The 20,723-nt window shown below is 41.0% G+C and overlaps 1 protein-coding gene across 6 annotated transcripts in view; it reads right to left on the bottom strand.

Moving 5' to 3' along the window:
• Positions 1-12,910: 12,910 nt before the first annotated feature.
• LOC140464909 (uncharacterized) overlaps positions 12,911-20,723 on the bottom strand; it is a 188,261-nt gene continuing 180,448 nt past the window's right edge. For all 6 annotated transcript variants that reach the window (XR_011955014.1, XM_072560518.1, XM_072560519.1 and 3 more), the window contains one exon: positions 12,911-16,626. Coding sequence is in view for 4 of the 6 variants with exons in the window: in XM_072560518.1 (XP_072416619.1) it covers positions 16,549-16,626 (78 nt within the window). In the remaining 2 variants the exon portion in view is untranslated. The remainder of the gene's footprint in view (positions 16,627-20,723) is intronic.

Raw genomic sequence — 20,723 nt, 5'->3', positions numbered from 1 at the left:
TCAGCTTATGCTTATTAAGGTAAATGTGTTGGATTTGATTTAATTATTTGAGGCACTTGGGTTTGATTTAATTATCTGAGGCACTATCAATAAGTAAAAGCAGCTGTTCTTTGCTTTAAACCTTTTCACCTCTGCAGTCAACAAACAGTAGATGAGTCATATAAATGAACACACCCTTTAATGGTCAACATCTGCCATTAATCCTAAAGTTTGAATAAAAAATTGTTCCTGGACAGAAATAGCTAATTACTGGTCACATGATGGTTTTATTTTCCATCAAAGCAATCTGATTTAAACTGGTGTGACAATTAGGCGTCAATGAAAATGGGAGAAAATTATCCAGTGGATTACTAACAATGTCCCGCAGTGTCTAACACTATGATGAGAGGTTTCCTAATATGGAGAAAGTGAGGACTGCAGATGTTGGAGATCAGAGCTGAAAAATGTATTGCTGGAAAAGTGCAGCAGGTCAGGCAGCAGCCAAGGAGCAGGAGAATCAACGTGTCGGGCATAAGCCCTTCTTCAGGAATGAGGAGGGTGTGCCAAGCGGGCTAAAATAAAAGATAGGAAGGAGGGACTTGGGGGAGGGCGTTGGGAATGTGATAGGTGGAAGGAGATTAAGGTGAGGGTGATAGGCCGGAGAGGGGGTGGGGGGCGGAGAGGGCGAGAAGAAGATTGCAGGTCAAGAAGGCGGTGCTGAGTCTGAGGGTTGGGACTGAGATAAGGTGGGGGGGAGGGGAAATGAGAAAGCTGGAGAAATGTGCATTTATCCCTTTTGGTTGGAGGGTTCCTAGGCGGAAGATGAGGTGCTCTTCCTCCAGGTGTCATGTTGCCATGGTCTGGCGATGGAGGAGGCCAAGGACCTGCTCTGTCGATGGAGGAGGCCAAGGACCTGCTCTGGCAATGGAGGACGATCCTTCCACATCCATCACAAGTTCACCTGCACCTCCACACACATCATTTACTGCATCCAATGTGGCCTCCTCTACATTGGGGAGACAGGCCGCCTACTTGCAGAACGTTTCAGAGAACACCTCTGGGACACCCGCACCAACCAACCTAACCGCCCCGTGGCTGAACACTTTAACTCCCCCTCCCACTCTGCCAAGAACATGCAGGTTCTTGGCCTCCTCCATCACCAGACCATGGCAACACAACGCCTGGAGGAAGAGCGCCTCACCTTCCGCCTAGGAACCCTCCAACCACAAGGGATGAATGCAGATTTCTCCAGCTTCCTCATTTCCCCTCCCCCCACCTTATCTCAGTCCCAACCCTCGGACTCAGCACTGCCTTCTTGACCTGCAATCTTCTTCCCGACCTCTCCGCCCCCACCCCCTCTCCGGTCTATCACCCTCACCTTAACATCCTTCCACCTATTGCATTCCCAATGCCCCTCCCCCAAGTCCCTCCTCCCTACCTTTTACCTGCTTGGCACACCTGCCTCATTCCTGAAGAAGGGCTTATGCCCGAAACGTCGATTCTCCTGCTCCTTGGATGCTGCCTGACCTGCTGCACTTTTCCAGCAACACATTTTTCAGCTCAGGTTTCCTACTATATCAGTTTATACTAAACAGTTTGTAAGTTGAGTTCATTTTATTGCCTTTTCCTTTGTATGAAAAGCCTGCATTTGTGCCTGTGCTTGGTGAAATTCATCTAAAGTAGTATGTAATCCTGGGAGAGTTGTGACCTTTCTCACTTGCCTGTAGTATCTACAGTCTGGCCCTGGGAACAGTTCACAACCTCCAACCTGTGAGGTTCTTGAAGGTTGAGCTTTGAGGCAAGCACCCTTCATGCAAGGATGTCCAATCATTGTAACAAGAGGAAACCTGAGGGACAGGATCAGGAACATTCTCATTCCCCTCGTTATGATCACCACATTGAGTATCTTCTCAAGTTACTTCATCCCGTCAGGGAGTACCCAGTGTGGAGTAAAGGGTTAATATCTTGGAATACACCTGTAGTTCCTGAGCATCATAAAGGGACCTATGTCATAGCAACATCAGGTCACATAAAAGTGGAGCCAGAGTGCTCTTCTGTTACCAAATGTTTAAAGATTGTTTTGTTCAATAAAGTCTGTTATCGTTCACTCGCAAGAGTGCAGACCTCTCCAGAAAATCCAGGCAGGACAATGTGGCTGTCTGAGAAATCATTTATCAAGTTTCCACTTTTTTAGGCAAGGCAGGTGTGTCAATTCTCAGGACATAGGAAAGATATATATCGAGTCGACTCTACTTTTTTCATTTTGTATAATACGCTGTATCACCCACCAGTCTCAGATTTGGAAGCATGACACTACTCTGTTCCTCTCTCAGCCTTAGTTAGCCCCTTCCCAGACAGCTTTTGAGTGATGAATTAACCTTGTAAACTAAACTTCTCGCTTTAGTCCCAGTATAATACTACATCAAAATGCCGAATCATTCCTCAGTATCCTCAAAGTGGTAGGTTTAATAGAAAGTTGAATGATGATCCACTTTTTGAACCTGGTTCAACTGCAACATTTCCTACTGTGTCCTTTGCATAGGTTAACTATGCAAGCCCACCCGTAACCCCCCTTTTTTTAAATCCAGGATTCAACAATACTGACCTTCTTTTGACTTTTGCCACAAAGATGTGGAAAGTTTTTTGCACTCCAACATAGCCATGCCTTGTTCTGACCTCCTGAAAACCCTTCGCTTTCAGTTCCCACATCGCTACATTAAACCCATGCTACAGTTTCCGTTTATTTTTTCAGGTGAGAAAACTTTGTATCATATACCAGTATGTCAGTTGCTTTTAATTAGGCTTCTGAAATCCCCCTTTCATCTTGAACCATTCTGCGTCAGTCCACTCACTCCATTTACTGTTGTGAAGCAACGCATTTACATTCAACTAATTGAAAGAATGCAGAACAAAAGATAAAAGTCTAATTTCTGTGATTTAGATTTTTCTGTTGGTGATAAGAAACTGTGAATTTGGTTCCAAAGTGCCCACATCAAAAAGTTGTCATGCTGAAGTATAATTACCAGTCAATTGATCAAATTCATTTTCTTTTGGTCCTAAGGAAATGCAGATTGTAATCTCAAATTAAGTGCTCATTAAAATAACTACTTCAAATTCACCTGACAATATATTTCTGTTATGGCACTGCCTCATTCGCGTTTCATTTTGAATTATCTCAGCAAGTATATAGGGATTCATGGATAAGTGAATAAGGTCACAAGCCATGATCTAATCCAATAGTGGGGAGCATGTCAGAAATAATGAGGTCTTTTCACATGACAACTTATCCCAAAATATTTCACAGGAACATGGTGAAGTAAAATTTAACACCAAGCCACTTAGGGCAATCTTATGGCACATGACTGAAAGCTTAATCAAGAGATAGGGCTTTAGGGGCGGCACGGTGGCTCAGTGGTTAGCACTGCTGCTTCATAGCACCAGCGTCCCAGGTTCAATTCCAGCCTCAGGTGACTGTCTGTGTGGAGTTTGCGCATTCTCCCTGTGTCTGCATGGGTTTCCTCTGGGTGCTTTGGTTTCCTCCCACAGTCCAACGATGTGCAAGTTAGGTGAAATGGCCAAGCTAAATTGCCCATAGTGTTAGGTGCCTTAGTAAGAGGGAAATGGGTCTGGGTGGGTTACTCTTCAGAGGGTTGGTGTGGACTGGTTGGGTCGAAGGGCCTGTTTCCACACTGTAGGGAATCTAGTCTAAAGAGTGCCTTAAAAAGGAGAAGCAAGGTAGAGAGGCAGAATCATAGAATCCCTACAGTGTGGAAACTGGCCCTTCAGCCCAGCAAGTCCACTGACCCTCCGAAGAGTATTCCACTCAGACCCATTCCCCTATTACTCTACATTCACCCCTGACTAACCTTCACATCTCTGAACACTATGGGCAATTTCGCATGTGTAATTCACCAAATCTGCACATCTTTGGATTGTGGGAGGAAACTGGAGCACCTGGAAGAAATCCACACAGACACGGGGAAAACATGCAAACTCCATACAGACAGTTGCCTGAGGCTGGAATTGAACCCAGGTCGGTGGGGCTGTGAGGCAACACTCCTAACCACTGAACCAACAGCCACCCCTTGATGCTTCGTGAAGTTTTGGTTTGGTCTGATCAGTCTACAGAATCCATCTTCTTGGACACTTTCAGTTGATGCCTTTTATACAGAGGAGTAGGCTTTCCAGCGATTACCCCAATATGACTCACTTGTTAGCACTCTACTGACTGAATCTGCAGGTTTAAGCCCCACATTGACACCAAGATCTAGACTTGCCTTTTGATTAAGATGTTCAGGCCTTGTCTGTCCTCTCAGGTAAATATAAAGGGACTGCATATTATTCTCTTAAGGAAGATTAGGCCACTTATTCCCAGTGTCCAGATTTTATCCTTCAACCAGTATGGCATATAATCACACTATGTGCTCATATTACCGCTGCCGGGAGTTTGCTGTGTGCAATTTGCTGTAATTTCTCTTAATTTTACAAGGAAGATGCTATGATCTATGACTCTATGATTTGTCCTGATGTTCTAAAAGGAACTGTATTGAATGCCAGTCTTTCCTTTCTTTTCACTGAGAAAGCAGGAGCCATCTTCAGACCCAGGCGTCACTAACAAAAACGGCAAGCTATAGGAAATGAGGGATTCAGCAATAGCCCAGGACAATGCAGACTAGTGTCTATTGTGTTATCCTCGCCTGCAGTAAAGTAAGTGTAGAGTGAAGGGCTGTGTTCACGAATCCAAGCAAGTTATGAGATCATGTTCACCTTACTTCCTATGTCTTTTGTTTATCAAGGAACTCTGGATTAGATTAGATTCCCTACAGTGTGGAAACAGGCCCTTCAGCCCACACTGACCCTCCGAAGAGAAACCCACCTCCCTCTGACTAATGTACCTAACACTATGGACAATTTAACATGGCCAATTCACCTGGCCTGCACATCTTTGGACTGTGGGAGGAAACCCACGCAGACAAAAGGAGAATGTGCAAACTTCACACAGACAATTGTCCAAGGCTAGAATGAAACCTGGGACTCTAGTGAATCTCTTCTTTCAAGGAAACCTATTATTCAATTAGAGTTGTGCCCATGAATTGATTCCAATTTCTCTGAGCCATTACCATTCTCATCTGATTGAAGTTTGTATCTTCCAATAAATCATTCATTCTCTGGTTGACCCTTGACCTTTTCTATGGGAAATCTAAACCACATGATTTCACAATCACTGTCCCCTGAAGTTTCCTAATGACACTTGGTCCACTTAGGCCACCTCAAGAACCAAGTCCAGTAATACTTCCTTTCTTGTTGGATTGGAATTGGTTTCAAAATTATTTAAATTATAATAATTAACCTCCTTTGGTGCCTTTAAACAGGTGAATAGTTAATGGATTGTAACTGAGCAATGCCTTCCCTTTAAAGAAACAAAGGAAGTGAAGTAAAAGTACATTCCCACATGGAGTAAAGGTAGGATTATCAAGTCTAGAGCTCTCTGGATGAAGGATATAGAAAGTAAGATGACATTAAAAATAAGTGCATATGACAGATGTTAGCTAAATAATATCATTCAGAATCTGGTTCAATATGGAAAGTTCAGGGCTTTGAGCTCAGCCCTTGAGAATTGGAAAAAAAATCACAAAGCAAAGAGTTTATGAGAAGAAACTAACAGTCAACATCAAAGGGAATGTAAAAGTCTTCAGTAGGTCATAAATCGGAATGAGGAGTGGGGTTAATACCTGACCTAAAAGGGCATTTATACAGGCAGCATGGTTGAGTATTAAATGAATAGTTTGCATCAGTTTTTATCACAGGGAAAAACAATCACAGTGCAAGAGAAGATAGTTTGAGACACTTGATGGATTTTAAAATTGACAAGGAGAAGGTGTTAGCTGTACTTAAGATTTATAAATTACTAGGGCCAGATGTGATGGATCTAAGGATACTGAGGGAAGGATGGAAATTGCAGAGGTACTGGCCATCATTTTCTATTGCTTCCTTAGATACTAAGATGGTACCAGAGAGAATTGTAAATGTTATATCCTTGTTCAAAAACAGCTGGAAGGAAAATCTAGCAACAGCAGACCAGTCTGCTTAACCTTAGTGGTGAGTATGCTTTGTAGAAATGTTTATTCAGCGCAGTATTAGTAGTCACTTGGAGAAATACAGGTTAATTAAGGAAAGTCAGGATGGGTTTATTGATGATCGTATGCAAATAACTTAGTCAAGTTTTTTGATAAGGCAACATAGAAAGTTGATGAGGGTAATCCAGCTAATGTGGAGGTTGTAGATTCTAAAAAGGCTTTTGATAAAGTCGTGTATGATAGATTTGTGAGCAAAATTAGTGTGTGGAATGAAAGGGACGGTAACAACATGGTTACGTATAAGACTGAATGTCAAGAAACAGAGTAGTCATGAACAATTGTTTTCCATAACAGGGTAATGTTTAAATATGGTGTATATTAAAGACCTAAAGTTTTGGATACAGGAAGAGGCAGTACAAAATAAGGGAAACATTCTTAAGAGAGTACAGCAGCAGAGGAACCTGAGTGAATGAATGCACAAATCAATGAGGGAGAAGAATAGGTTGACCAAGTGCTTGATATAGCAACTAGGATCCTGGGCTTTAGTAATAGGGGCCTTAAGTACAAAAGCAAGGAAGTTATAATCAACCTTGTGAAACACTGGCTCAGCCTCAGCTGGAATATTCTGGTTCTGGGCATATTACTTTAGAAATCACTTTACAGAAGACATGGGCAAGATTCACTAGATTGGTTTCAAGAATGAGCAACTTCAGTTATATGGCTAGACCATAGCACCACATCATGAAGGCAATTCAGCCCATTGAGTCTGCTCTGCCCTTTGAGATCATTGCTGATCTAATAATCCTCAACTCCACTTTTCTCCCTTTTCCACAAAGCCCTTGATTCCCTTTTTAATTAAAAATCTGTCTATCTCAGCCTTGAATATACTTAAAGAGCTAGCTTCAGCACTCTCTGCTGTAAAGGATTCCACAATTTTACTAATCTCAGAAGAAATTCTTTCTCATCCCTACCTTAAATGTGGGACTCCTTATCCTGGGATTATGCCCGCTGGTCCTAGACCCTCCAACAGGGAGAAACAATCTTCCCATTTCTGCCTTTTCAAGTTCCTTAAGAATCTTGCATGTTTCAATGAGGTGATGATAGATTGGAGAAAATGGGACTGTTTCCCTTGGAGAATGTTGAGAGGTGATTTGAGAGAGGGTTTCACCCATTGTGAGATATCTGAACAGAGTAGGTAGGGAGATACTGTTTCCATCAGTGGAAGGGTTGTCAACTAGATCCAGAAAGGACACCAATTTAAAGTGGTTGGCAAAAGAAGCAAAAGCGATAGGGAGGGTGTTGGTAATATTGGTAGTAGTACTCAGCTAGTAGTCCACAGCCACCAGGATAATGCTGTGAAGATGTGGGTCCAAACCCAACCATGAAAAGTGGTGAAAGTTTAATTTCAATAAAAATTTGGAGTTAAAAAATAGTGCAATGGCATGCATGCAACCACTGCTGATCATTGTGAAAAAAACACTTGTTTCACTAATGTCTGTTAATGAAGGAAATCTGCCCTCCAACTTTGGCCTAAGTGTGACTTCAGATCCACAGAAATGTGTATGACTCTTAATTGACCCCTGATCAATTAAGGGTTGGCAATAAATGTTGGCATTGCCTACATTCTATGAGAAAATATAAAAACAAAAACCCTTTTTTACATCGTTCACTCCAGATTTTATCGCACTCTATCTGAGAATGAGGTAGAGACAGGTACAATTCTGCTTCTTTAAAGAGATGTTCATCATTATAAAGTGGAAGATTTGCAGGAGTACATGGAAAAAAGGGAGGGAGGGCATGAAGGGAATTGCTCCTGCAGAGTGCTGGCATGGACATAATGGGCTGAATGGTCTCCTTCAGTGCTCTAACCATTTGTATGATTCTATGATTCAAAACAGCATTTTCACAAAATGGATTAGTTTCTGCTTCACAACCTGCTTCCTGTCTACTCCTGTATGTGTTGTACTTCAGAGAAGCACTAAAGAAATTCATGGAAAATCACTTCAACTCTTAACAGGAGTGCACTGTACTCAGCATCTCCACAGAGTCCATATGGCCAAAAGCCAGGCTTCTATTTTTCCAAGTTGCAGATATCATGGCCTGACTTTAGAAGTAATGTGCCAAGCTGGTGCCAAGTTAGCCAGGTGGATAAGAGCTGCAGTGCAAATCCAAACACTGAGCCTCAAAAATCTGGTTCACATAATATGAAGAAAGAAATTCCACAGAATTCTCCAAAGACCATATAATTTTAGAGATCTCTTACAAAGGACTTACAATGTTTTATATCAATGCGCTGCAAAGTGTGGTGTTGAAGAAAGAAAAACTGAAAAGTAAATTTCAAACATCAAATTCGAAACCTTACATTCAGAAGAAGTTAGCATCTTTACATGGGAAGCCCTCTTTGCCATGATGTCTTCCAGTAAAATCAGCATGTTTCGTTGGTGAGATGGCACATGGCAAGCAAACATTGGAACTCAGACATCTTATGCCATGATGGAAGGATGATGAAGCATCAAAAGACGGTGAGACAGTCACTGCTCCAGACCCCAGTCATGGGAGCTTTCTTTTTCAAATAGATATGCGAATATAAGAGAATGGAGCACGATTATGCCACATCACCTCTTGAGCCTGCTCTGCCACACAGTACAATCACTGATCCTGTACACCTACTTCACCACCCTAGCCCCAGGTCACTTGACAGTCCAAGTTCAGTTTTCACCATGTCCACACTGATTATTGACAAAGTACAGAAAATATTTTTCTAACGTTTCCTTATCATCAATATGGCCTGCTCAGTTCTTTCTCATTCTTTGTTTGACTGGCTATTCTGGTAAATTGCCAGTTTTTTTTTCATGGGTTTTGTGGCACAATGGTAATGTCCCTCCTTCTGAGCTAGAAGATTTGGGTTCAAGCTCCACTCATAGCAATTCTGAACAAGCTTGAGTAGAACTAATAGGAAGTATTCTTACTGTGAACTTTTTCAGAATGGGCTCTAAGTGAAGGAATATTCAATACATTTTGCAAATTCTGATGTGCCTTTTATCACGCTTCGTATTAAAAATGTATGGAGTTAAAAGATGTACTTGAAATCTCACCACACAGTACCAAAACCTTTTAGGTTGCCATTGCTGTCAATGGATACATTGTGATAACAATTACAAGCTTGTTCCTGTTAAAAATGTTCTGTCATCAATTACAGGATTATTGTTTTTCCTTTCAGTCGCACGGTATCTCTGCTTTGTGAATCAAAGATGAACTAACCCTCAGACAGTGGCAGCAGGGCCACTGAATATTTTTAAAGTGGAGGTAAATCGATTTTTGTTATGCAATGGAATCAAACTTTATTCCCATAGATGAGAATATGGAACTTGAAACACAAACAGATCAGCCATGATCTTACAGAATGATGGGACAGGCTCGATGAAGCTGAGTCATAGGATCTCTACATTGTGGAAGCAGGCCATTCGGCCCAACAAGTCCACTCCGACCCTCTGAAGGGTAACCCTCCCAGACCCCTTTCCCTATAACTCTACATTTATCCCTGACTAATGCACCTAACCTACACATTCATTTACACTATGGGCAATTTAGCATGGTCAATTCACCTAACCGGCGCATCTTTGGACTGTGGGAGGAAACTGCAGCATGTGGAGGAAACCCACGCAGACAGGGGGAGAATATGCAAACTCCACACAGTCACCTGAGACTGGAATCAACCCAGGTCCCTGGTGTTGTGAGGCAGCAGTGATACCCACTGAGCCACCAAGTGGCTCCAGTAGAATGCTCTACTTCTGCTTTTATTTTGTGTGTTTGTATATATTTCTGTCTGTGCTGCTGCTGGCTAAAGACTTTAAAGGAGGTACTTAATTGAAGCCTTGTACCTGCAGGACTGATAAGTTAGAGATTTTACTGTCAGCTTTGGTTGGGCTCTGTGCATACTGACTCAGAACAGTGTTGAAAGTAACACCTCCATGTTAAGACCATCATCTGCATCGCGCTAAGCCATATCTCACTGGCCAGGATTGTGTCATGATTGTATATCGATTCCCATGATGTTGTTCCACAAGGTAGTGGCGTTTAGCAGGAAGGAAAGTTGTGAGCTTGACCTTCCCTTCATGCAGACGTACGCAGGAGGTTAGGACAGGCAGTTCGGGTATGTGCTCGACGTCTTGGTGAGCGTTTTGTTCATTTTTTTGATTTTCCATCACCTGCAAAATTCTGGTGAACACCAAACTCTTGCAGGCACCTTTACTGGTCAGGGTTTGGGAGTAAAGCTAATTCCTGTAACTGAGCCAGATAATCAATATTAATAGGTGGGGTGAGCAGTATGAAGTTCATTGACAATCCACCAACAATCTGAATAATTCACAAAGAACAAGACGATCACCTGGATTTAGTGAGCCCTGCTAACATCTACTGGTAACATCTACTGTGCTGGAGCATATTGAAGCTATGGGCTTCAGTAACCCTATATCCGGCTGCACTGCATCAACATTTCTTCAATGGACTGTTATTGATCAGATAATTTGTTGTTTCTTCGATTTATGCCAGAACATGAGGGATAGCACTCCTGCTGTTCTTTGAAATAGCTATTTGCCTACACAGGCAGGCAAGGCCTCAGTTTTAATATCTCATCTGGAAGACAGCACCTCTGGAAGGTCAGTGAATACATATCTCCAAATGTCATATTACATCTCCAGCCTCAGACACTGCTGAATTCATCACACTCCCATCACTTCCCTCTCAACAACCACCATCCATCAGGTTTCAGATCTAATATTTGTGTGCACTGTCATGTCCTCACATTGTTGCAAGCTATTACCTTGCACACAAGCCAACTATATAACCACGAATGACAGCCACATCTCTAAAACAGATTGCACCATATTCACTGATACATCTGTCTCTCTCTTTTGCAGGACTAGGTTGTATATAACTAGACTGAAGGGGAGCTACTGGATGGTGAAACTGCTCGTTCTAACTCCCAGGCAGAACATGGCACTGGACATTATCAGGATGCTGAAGCTGTGGCATGTGGTGGGGCTGAAAACCATCAGAGGGCAACTGCAATTAGGATGGCCTCACTGAAAACTGCCACCCACCTGAGCTACAAGTGCAACCACACAGCAGGGCAAGGATTCATTGCCAGCAACTATGACCATGACTGTGGCCACGAACCTTCCTACTTCTGTTTTCTTCCAGAGTGGTGTTGGAGATATTTGTAACATCTGTCAATTCACTGAGACCTATCATTGAGAACAAAGTATATTTCAATTCAAAGGTAAGCAGGTGGAGACATATTTTCTCCAGGGTACAAGTTTTGTTTATCTAATCTTCTTCCTCACATCCCATATTTCCCTTGTCCTTACCACTTTATTTTAATAGAATCCCTACAGTGTGGGAATAGGCCCTTTGGCCCAACAAGTTCACAATGACCCTTCAGAGAGTATCCCACCCAGACCCATTCCCCTACCCGATTTAATCTATATTTCCCCTGACTAATGCACCTAACCCACACATCCCTGGACACTATGGCAAATTTAGCATGGCCAATACACCTAACTTGCACGTCTTTGGACTGTGGGAGGAAGCCGGAGCACCTGGAGGAAACCCATGCAGATGCAAGGAGAATGTGCAAACTCCACACAGACAGTCACCTGAGGCTGGAATCAAACCTGGGTCCCTGGCACTGTGAGGCAGCAGTGCTAACCACTGAGCCACCATGCCACCCACTTCTGACAGAATTGACATCAAATTGCTGAAAATCCATTCCACATTATGACATTTGATGTCAAATGATTGCTGATTGTTTCTAAGTGTATTTAAATCCAAAAATAGTATCCTGATTTTTTGATATGGGTGATGGCTGTCAGAATATGAGACATTGACCTTGCATGGTTCACTGCAAATGGTCACACCTCAGCTAGGTGCAGGGGGTATGAATCCTCCTTGCTTCTGGTGTAGGACAGCGTTACCATGCAGTATGCTTAAGGGGATACGCATGCAGTCAATGGCAGCTTGCACCCTGGAGAAAATATGTCTCCACCTGCTTACCTTTGAATTGAAATATACTTTGTTCTCAATGATAGGTCTCAGTGAATTGACAGATGTTACAAATATCTCCAACACCACTCTGGAAGAAAACAGAAGTAGGAAAGTTCATGGCCACAGTCATGGTCATAGTTGCTGGCAATGAATCCTTGTCCTGCTGTGAGGTTGCATTTGGAGCTCAGGTGGTGGCAGTTTTCAGTGAGGCCATCCTAACTGCAGTGTAGTATCTCTCACACTACTCTGCTTTACTCATTGCTAAAGCTTAGGTAGGACAATTGCTCCCTGAATATCTTGGGAACATATATCCTCCTTAGACACCTTCACCCCACTTTTTCCTCACTCTTTCAGCAACTCATCCTGCTCTGCACGGCTTCTGTTTATTTTCCAAGGCATTGTGTTCCCCCGGGAAGGACTGCTAATGTTCCTATGTTTAAAAACAGTTTGTGCAGGAGCCTTGAAGTCAATTAAAGCCCTTTCAGCAATTGCCACATTATTTCCTGTAGACATCTGCATCATGTAGCGCACCAAACAAAGTGGGATCCTTTCTACTGTAAAATGTGAGGTTGGCTATAAGCTGGAGTGAAAGTGTAAGCTGGAGTGAGGAGCTCCAACATGGCACCACTGGCATCAAATCAAATTGTTTCACACCAATTAGTGCCATCTTCTGTCTGCTCCGCACACTTCCGGCAGCTATTTGTCACGTGCAAGTTCTCAGTCTCACCAACATGGTGCCCTGCAAGATCTTTCCTGTGGATGCTATTTTGGAGGTCTGAGGGCACAATAAACGGGCACCAACACTTCAATTTTCTTTTTTACCCTGATGGTTTATTTAGAACAATCATACTGCTGTAAAAACTTGGCTCCTTCATGCAAGAAAAAAACCTCATGTGGCTCTGAAAGGTGTACATTCAAATAGTCCATTAAGCTGAAGACATAAAGGGCGCATTACAATGAGGGTTCAGTGTGTTGAAGTGACATTTAAAGTCTTGAAACCAGACACCAGTACATCCTACAGGGATTCCACAGTCAGTGCTGCCAATTATGAAACACCATCAGCATTTTAAGTATGACATATAAGCAGTATGCCCAGTGCTCACTTGCAATGTGACATTTTACACTTGACAGTTATCTGTTGACAGCCTGGCCTTCACGGCAAGTGAGGAGAACATTCTCCGGTTTCTCAACTCAGGCACGCAACGTGACTCACACTCAGAAGGCACTCTGAGCAAAAAGGCTGGAAAACATGCAATATTCTATCAGAATTCAGTTTGGCAGACTCCTACCGGTTTGCAAGGAAGAAAGTAAGCATGACAGTAAGATTATTAAAATATACCTTTTCCACTCATTAGGTGCAAAGTCAACCCATTTGCTTCCACAGATTCAACCGTCTGTATCATTTCTGTTGTTACTACTTACTTCAATTAGAAATATGATTGAATACAAACACTGTCAAAAGTCTCCATGTGATGGCAATAACATATCAGCAGATTTTCTTCAACGTTAGCATACTAATACAATTCTGTTGTATTTATATTGTCACATCAAATCAAAATGTTTCATAAATGGACAAAATAGAATGCAGTTATTCACCTTGCAATGTTAACTTAGTAAACATTCTAGATTCAATGTATTTGAGGGAAATGAGTATAATTCTGCTGGTATATTATTAAACTATGCAAAAAATCAGTTTAATCCATAACAATTATTTTTTCATTAGTTTACAGAATGTGTACTGCATGCCTTAACATTCAAAATAATTATTTTCAGGCTGCTTTGAACAATCACATGAACTTTGTCCTGTTATTCAGCAGTTTGGGGCCTAAATATTGATTTGAGTATCTCAAAAAAAATTACAAATGGGAAAATGTAAGTTGATAATATTTGTACCATTCCATTAACACCCTCATAGTCAACAGGGCTAACAAAGTCAAAATAATCAGATAATCTGCAGTGAAAATACAGTGAGATTAGAATGGAACGTTAGAATATTATATTTCAAGCCAATTGCTCTTCACAAACAAAGTTTCATGTTACAGTAGCTTTGAAAACATTGTTGCAACTGAATTTGCTTGCTTCAATTTAAATTAGAAAAAAATATGATACAGGAACTATAATTTCTTTTGCAAATTGAGAGGAACAAAATATTGTGAGGATGACAGGATTTTAAACTTTCTAGATAACTGTAAGTGATACAAATTGGATTTATGATATGCTTAAAATAAACTAAGCATATTTAAAGTATTTAAAGAGCCAGACATTAAAAATGTCATCCAAAAGTTACTTGCACTGAATACAGATAAATGGAATAATTGTACAGAAGTCACAAGCTTCTACTTAAGGTTTTACACAATTAGTTTTTTTTTCTTGTACTTTGAATGATTTGCTACCTTGATGTACTTCAAACTAATTGTGTTTTCTCATCCATTCACTTACAGTTTTCCTTGTGGACTCACCCTGTGCTTGATAGCGTTCCCCAGTGATAACCTATTCCCCACGTATTTTGGTGGAATGCTGCTCTGTAACTTGCTGTTAGGTGAATGTCTCAGTGATCTAGCTAAACTCACTGACTAAGTTCAGATAACTCTCATTGGTGAAATCCCTGCTTCTATTTGCCATTTTCACAAGAGGAGTGACTGCACCATGGTTACTATCTTAGCAATTTCTACTCTCTACAAAGAAAACTACGGTTAAATGATGAATGAAAATAAATCAGATCCAACATCAGCTTTGATGGAATTGCAGTTATGCAGGTTAGGACAGAGTATCACAACTATGTCTTTTACAAAAACCAAAATTACTTTAAGGCATCATTGAAAACAGTATAATTTGAACAACTGCTGTTTTTGCAGAGATAAAGTACACAATGTTTCACCCATTGATTAGAAATGGACAGAGAGACAGGTCAAAAGTGTCTGGTGCGCACAGCTTGATCTTCCTGATAGCCAGTAAATGGACTCAAGAGTAGAGTTTTCTTGTTAATGCCCATTTGCATTGGGGTGGGAGGGAAAACAGATTTCCATGTATTTAGACTCAGCTCTAACTGCCAATGAGACTTCCAAGGGCTGATATATAAAAATATTATGAGTCTTTCCCCAGAATTGCATTTGCTGGGCAGCCAGTCCTTAATATGTCTTTCTTTGTTGAAATTTTGTTCAAAGTACCAACAGTGACAGGCAGGACCTGTTGAGAGCTCAACTTCTTTAATGGGTCTTTCTCTCAGAAAAAATCGTGGACTAATTGAGTGCCTATGTTCATGCTGTGTTCAGTAAAACTGGGGCAAAACAGCGACACTGCAACATTAAACAACCTTACTTCAAAAATTCACAAAGGTTCTATTCAACTCCTTGCTAATGAAACCAAGCGTCCATAAAATTTTAATATACTGAGACAGTAAAATGGTAGAAAAGGATAAATTAGGAACTGCCACAAGAGGGTGGCAATGGCTCAGTCTGATTGCTGTCAACTGCAGGCAGAGGCTTCTTTCCAAGGCACACAATTACCATTTCATCAACTAACTGGGGCTTTGAAAACATCTTTTAAGAAGTATCTCTAACAATAAGGTTTCTCCAGATCTGTAGAGGATTAAGGGGATAAAAGGTTTAGGAAACGTCCAATTCACAGCTTCTCCAGACTGATGTTTATCTTGTATTCTTCCACGGGATGACAGCATCACTGGCAAGGCCATTGCCCATCCCACGTGCCTGGTCATTGCAGAGGGAGGTTGATATTGTTCTGAGTTTGGAGTCACATGAAGGCTGAGCCAGAAAGGTTGGATTTCCTCTCCTATCGGTCATTAGTTTTTACTATGTTCAACAATGGTCACTATTACCTAGACTCACTTTATATTTCAGATTTATTCATAGAATTTAACCTCTATAGCTACTGAGTTGGATGATCAATTACGGTCATACTGAATGGCGTAGTAGACTTGAAGGGATGAATGACCTGCCCCTGCTTTTTTTTTACGTTTCACCAGTTGCTCTGTTCGGGATATAAAACAATGTCCTCTGGCTGGTTGGTCTAGTGACAGTACCACCATCTCCCTGAAGGAGAGGAAACCGTAATACAGGGATCCTTTGAATTTGAGGAATTCCTTGTGCTTAATTTGTTGATGCCTTAAAATGATGATAACTAATCTTTATATATAAAAATGCAGCTTAGCTTCAAAAACACTGGCCATAAAACTTATATAAATAACAAGAACATTATTAAGATAACTACAATCACACCAAAACACCACTCCTTTCTTAGAAAGATAATTAAATCCCAATGACACCCATACATGATTTTGTTGCCTAAACATAGATTTCCAAACCTGAACCAGATTATGTTAGAGTGGAAGAGTAAACGAAGGCATTTCAGCAAGACGGTGATACAAGTCCTGTGTGCTACTGTCCTACAGAGAAAAGTGCACTTGGTCATAGATCCAAACACCAGATGCTCAAACTTCAATGGAGGCCAATGTCCCAGAACTGCGTTTCTTCAATCGGTTTGCAGCAGTTACTGCATAATAGTTCTTCTATAAGAATAAAATGAGATTACTCTTTTCAATCTACGTCTCATTTTTGATGCAAAAATGTCACAGGCAAAACGTTTTTGCAAAATTAAACACATCATCAAATATTAATACTAAAAATATGACATTACTGCTTTGAATAGTTTTGCAAGCATTAATATTCACTGAAATATACAATTAAGTATTAATTTCAACTGGAGTGCCCCTTGCAGGATGAGATTAAGGAATGGCAATCCAATCTTCTTTCCTCTATTGTAACCTGCTACATGCTTGTTATTTGTCATTGAATGTATTTTGTGGGGATGGGGGTGGGGTTTAAAAATATTCTTTACTTTTTCTTGTGAGTTGTAAGTTGCTTAATGGGGCTGAAAGCCACAGTGTAACCTGTTAGTCTGATTCATTTCTGCTTTGGTCTTCCTTAATGAAGCTTTCAAATGAACTTTGTTAAAAAAGTAAACTGTTATAATCAGCAACTTCAATAGACTTTGCCTTCATTTGGCTGCTTCAACTTTCAATATGGCAGCTTGTGGCTTCTGTTTCAAATGGGTTCATGCTTCTATGAAAATAATGCACAGGGGTACTTCTTCAAATGATTTAAGCACTTATTCGCCAATTTTGAAATCAGTCAATTTTAGTCTCTAAGAATGTTAAAAAGATAACTTTTAAAGTGTATATTTTACAAGCAACCTGGGAAGATTAGGGATGTCAATAGTGATTCTTAATGTTCAACGATGAAAGCAATCCTTTCAGTGCCTTCCATTATAGTCAAGCCACTAAGGTGATCTGACAATTTCTTGTATTCATTGTAAGACTCGTCAGATTTGAATGGTAGAATAAAGGTGGAAATAGTTTGAATTGAGTTTGAATTCTAATTTCACCGTATGTTTTTAGTTGCCTTTACTAGTTCTAGACTTAGCTTCCATTGAAGTGCTGAATAAAGCTTTCCACAGGTTGAAGATTGGCAGATACCGATCTATCTAAAAGAAATACACATCGACCTGCCAATAAAAGATAGAGTGTGGAAATTGATATGCAATAACCCAGATGTCCATCATGCCCCTAGATACAGAAAGAACATGATAGGAAGCAGTGGATTCTGAGATCCAAAGGAGAATTGAAATATCCAAGAGCAGCTTTGATTGAATGAAAGACATGAGAAGGTAAGATAAAATGAACCTGAAACTTAGGGAAGTAATGGTGAAATGCTATAGCTTGTCATCCATGTTTTAGGCCTTGGGAGACATGCACAGCAAACAAAAAGGCTACTGATTAGCTGGAGAAACAAATTACTGCAGATGCTGGAATCTGTACTGAACCAATAAACCCTGGAGATCACAGTGGGTCAACAGCATCCATGGAGAGACAGCAAGGTGACGTTTCGAGTCGAGATGACTCTTTATCAGAGCTGAAGTATGGAGAGGAGAGGACAGCATTTATGCTTTTGTACGGGGGGGGGGGGGGGGCACTGGGATAGTGGGTGTAGGGTGTCGGTGAAGAGAAGTTCTGGATATTATAGCTTAAATGATTGATTGAAACTACCCCCAGTGCCCCCCCCCCCAACGAAAATATAATATAAATGCTGTCCTCTCCACACTTTATTGCAGCTCTGATGAAAAGTCATCTACACTTGTAACGTTAGTCTCTCTCTCTCTCTCTCTCTCTCCATGGATGCTGTCTGACCCGCTGTGATCTCTAGCATTTGTTGCCTTCAGTATTGATTAGCTGGAGATTCAGCCATTTGGTAGTTCCGCATACCTCACGCAGATAAAATAACTAATGTGAAACTGCTGGAAATGGCTGGAGAAAAGAGGAAATTGGTGCTTATCCTCAAACACCAAAAGATAAAATACTTTGGTCACACATTAAGACAAGTGGTAGAGACAGTAACTGGAGAGGAAGATCAATGAAAAATGTAAGACAGGGAATCAGATAAAAAAATGGATGGCAAAAATTATGGAGTTGGCTTATATGGAATGTGTAGAGGCAGCACAGGACAGACAGAGGTAATGGAAAATGACAAAAACAAATGGATAAATGTCAGTAATTCGTGGGAGGATGTGCAGAGGGTGGGGGTGTGGGGTTGGGGGTGCAGAGAAATAAAAGTTAATCAACAATGCATGTTAACAACAGATATACATTTTATGCTCCGTATCAAAATCCAACCAACATTCATGAAGAAGCTTACCAAATGCAGTAATACAAGAAAGTTCCTAGAAGACATAAAACCTAGTAGAGTTACGCATTCATGTGTCAATTCTGTTACTATTGGTGCGAGGCTTGAAGGTTAAAAATATAGATTATTAATATGAAGAATGCAAGAACCAGATTGTAATGCAGATTGAAGTATGGCCCATGGTTTTGAGGTTAGCATGTGCTTCTTTCCCCACATGTTCAGATTTCAGGATTGAAATTATTTGGGTAAACTACTGGAACATAATATTTCTGCCATTTTATTTGGAAAAGGACTGTGAACTCAGTTGAAGATGCAGTTGTATTCTCAAAAATCATGTCTTGAAGTGAAGTGACTTTAAACAGATCAAACGTGTTCTTTAATACCTAAGTAAAAGCTGTAAAGTTCTATAGGACACCATTAATCTGAAAATGGATGCAAGAATTATTCCCTTTAAAGTGAAATACTTTACAGTACCAAATCCAGTGAAGTGGTGATAAACCTTTTCACTCGGTTAGTAACTAGAGCCTGGAATGCACTGTCTGGAAACCTGGTGGACAGAGGTTCACTGATGATTAGATGATTATTGGGATAAAAATAACGTGCAAGGGCATGGAGAAAAAGCTGGAGATTGACACTAGGTAATGACACTCAATCAATGAGCTGCCGCAGACATGATGGGCTGAGTGGCCTCCCTCTGTCTGGTAAAACTTCTGTGATCCTGTGAAATAACTTTTAAAATGAAACAAATTTTAAAATGTAAAATTAAACTAGTAATATAAAAGTGCCACTTGCCAATCCTCTTTCCTGACCTTTCTATTTGTCACATATTCTACTCTCTGATCCTCACGTTCATTATGGACTTTTCCGTCCATTGACGCTCCAGTTCACAGCTTCACCTGTTTACTAACGCACCCCCTTGATGCTGTCCCTTTGACTCACAGCCTCTCCTTCTCCCTCCTGAACTTTTGCAGTGCGTGAGGGTTTTGGAGTTTGTACAGCGAGAGGCAGTTTCCACAATCTGCTCCTCCTGTCTCACTCCATGCATCTCCAGAGCACTCGCTCATAGCAAGTGGGAGAAGCAGGACTGAGAGAGGACTGCGAATCGAAGGGTTAGCAGCAAGACAGAGGGTCAGGAAGAGACCATGTCAATGTGGTGTCAATCAGGTTAGGCAGGTCTGCATCTCATTGGCAGAAAACAACAGCACTGACAGAATGTTGCACTGCCAGAGGTACTGTCCTTTGGATGAAGACATTAAACTGAGGTTCAGTCAGATGTACATAGAAGATCCTAAAGCACTATTTGGAGAAAAGGCAGAGGAGTTATCCTTAATATTTTTAGCAACATCTAGCTTCTAATTAATATTGAAAGAAAACAGATTATTTGGTCATTATCACATTGCTTTTATGGGAGTTTGCTATGTGTAAATTGGCTGTCACATTTCCTAATTATAACAGTGACTACACTTTAAAAGTACTGCACTGACTGTAAAATAACTGTGAATCTTGGGGTCAGGTGCCCACATAATTGCCATTTACTTTTTTAAGGTGAGCAATTTATAAGAGTCAAGTAATCATTTAAATGATAAGGATGCCAATGTTTCTGACTTTTGCCCCTATAGAAAGCTCAATTCCGAAGCACAAATGTCTGAAAACGAGTGAGACGTCTCTAATATTGGACTCAATTTTCCTTGGCATTGCATCAGAGAGGGAACTGCAGCAGATTCTTGGTTTATTTGCCAGGGCCTTGTGACAGTCCCAAGGGCAAACTGCAGACATCTTTGATTCAGTTCAAACCCTCCTCTTTCCCAGGGATAATGTTTAAGCTTTTAGAGACTTCCGTTTGCCAGAAGCCTATCCTGGTGCTGGAACTACTTCCTGCTTTTTGGTGGTGGTGTATGTTCCTGCACTATGGTACTGCAAGGCCATG

This window comes from Chiloscyllium punctatum, chromosome 41 (genome assembly GCF_047496795.1).
Source record: "Chiloscyllium punctatum isolate Juve2018m chromosome 41, sChiPun1.3, whole genome shotgun sequence".
NCBI lineage: Eukaryota > Metazoa > Chordata > Chondrichthyes > Orectolobiformes > Hemiscylliidae > Chiloscyllium > Chiloscyllium punctatum.
Note: the sequence above shows the minus strand (reverse complement) of the source record. Positions and strands in the feature narration are given on the sequence as shown.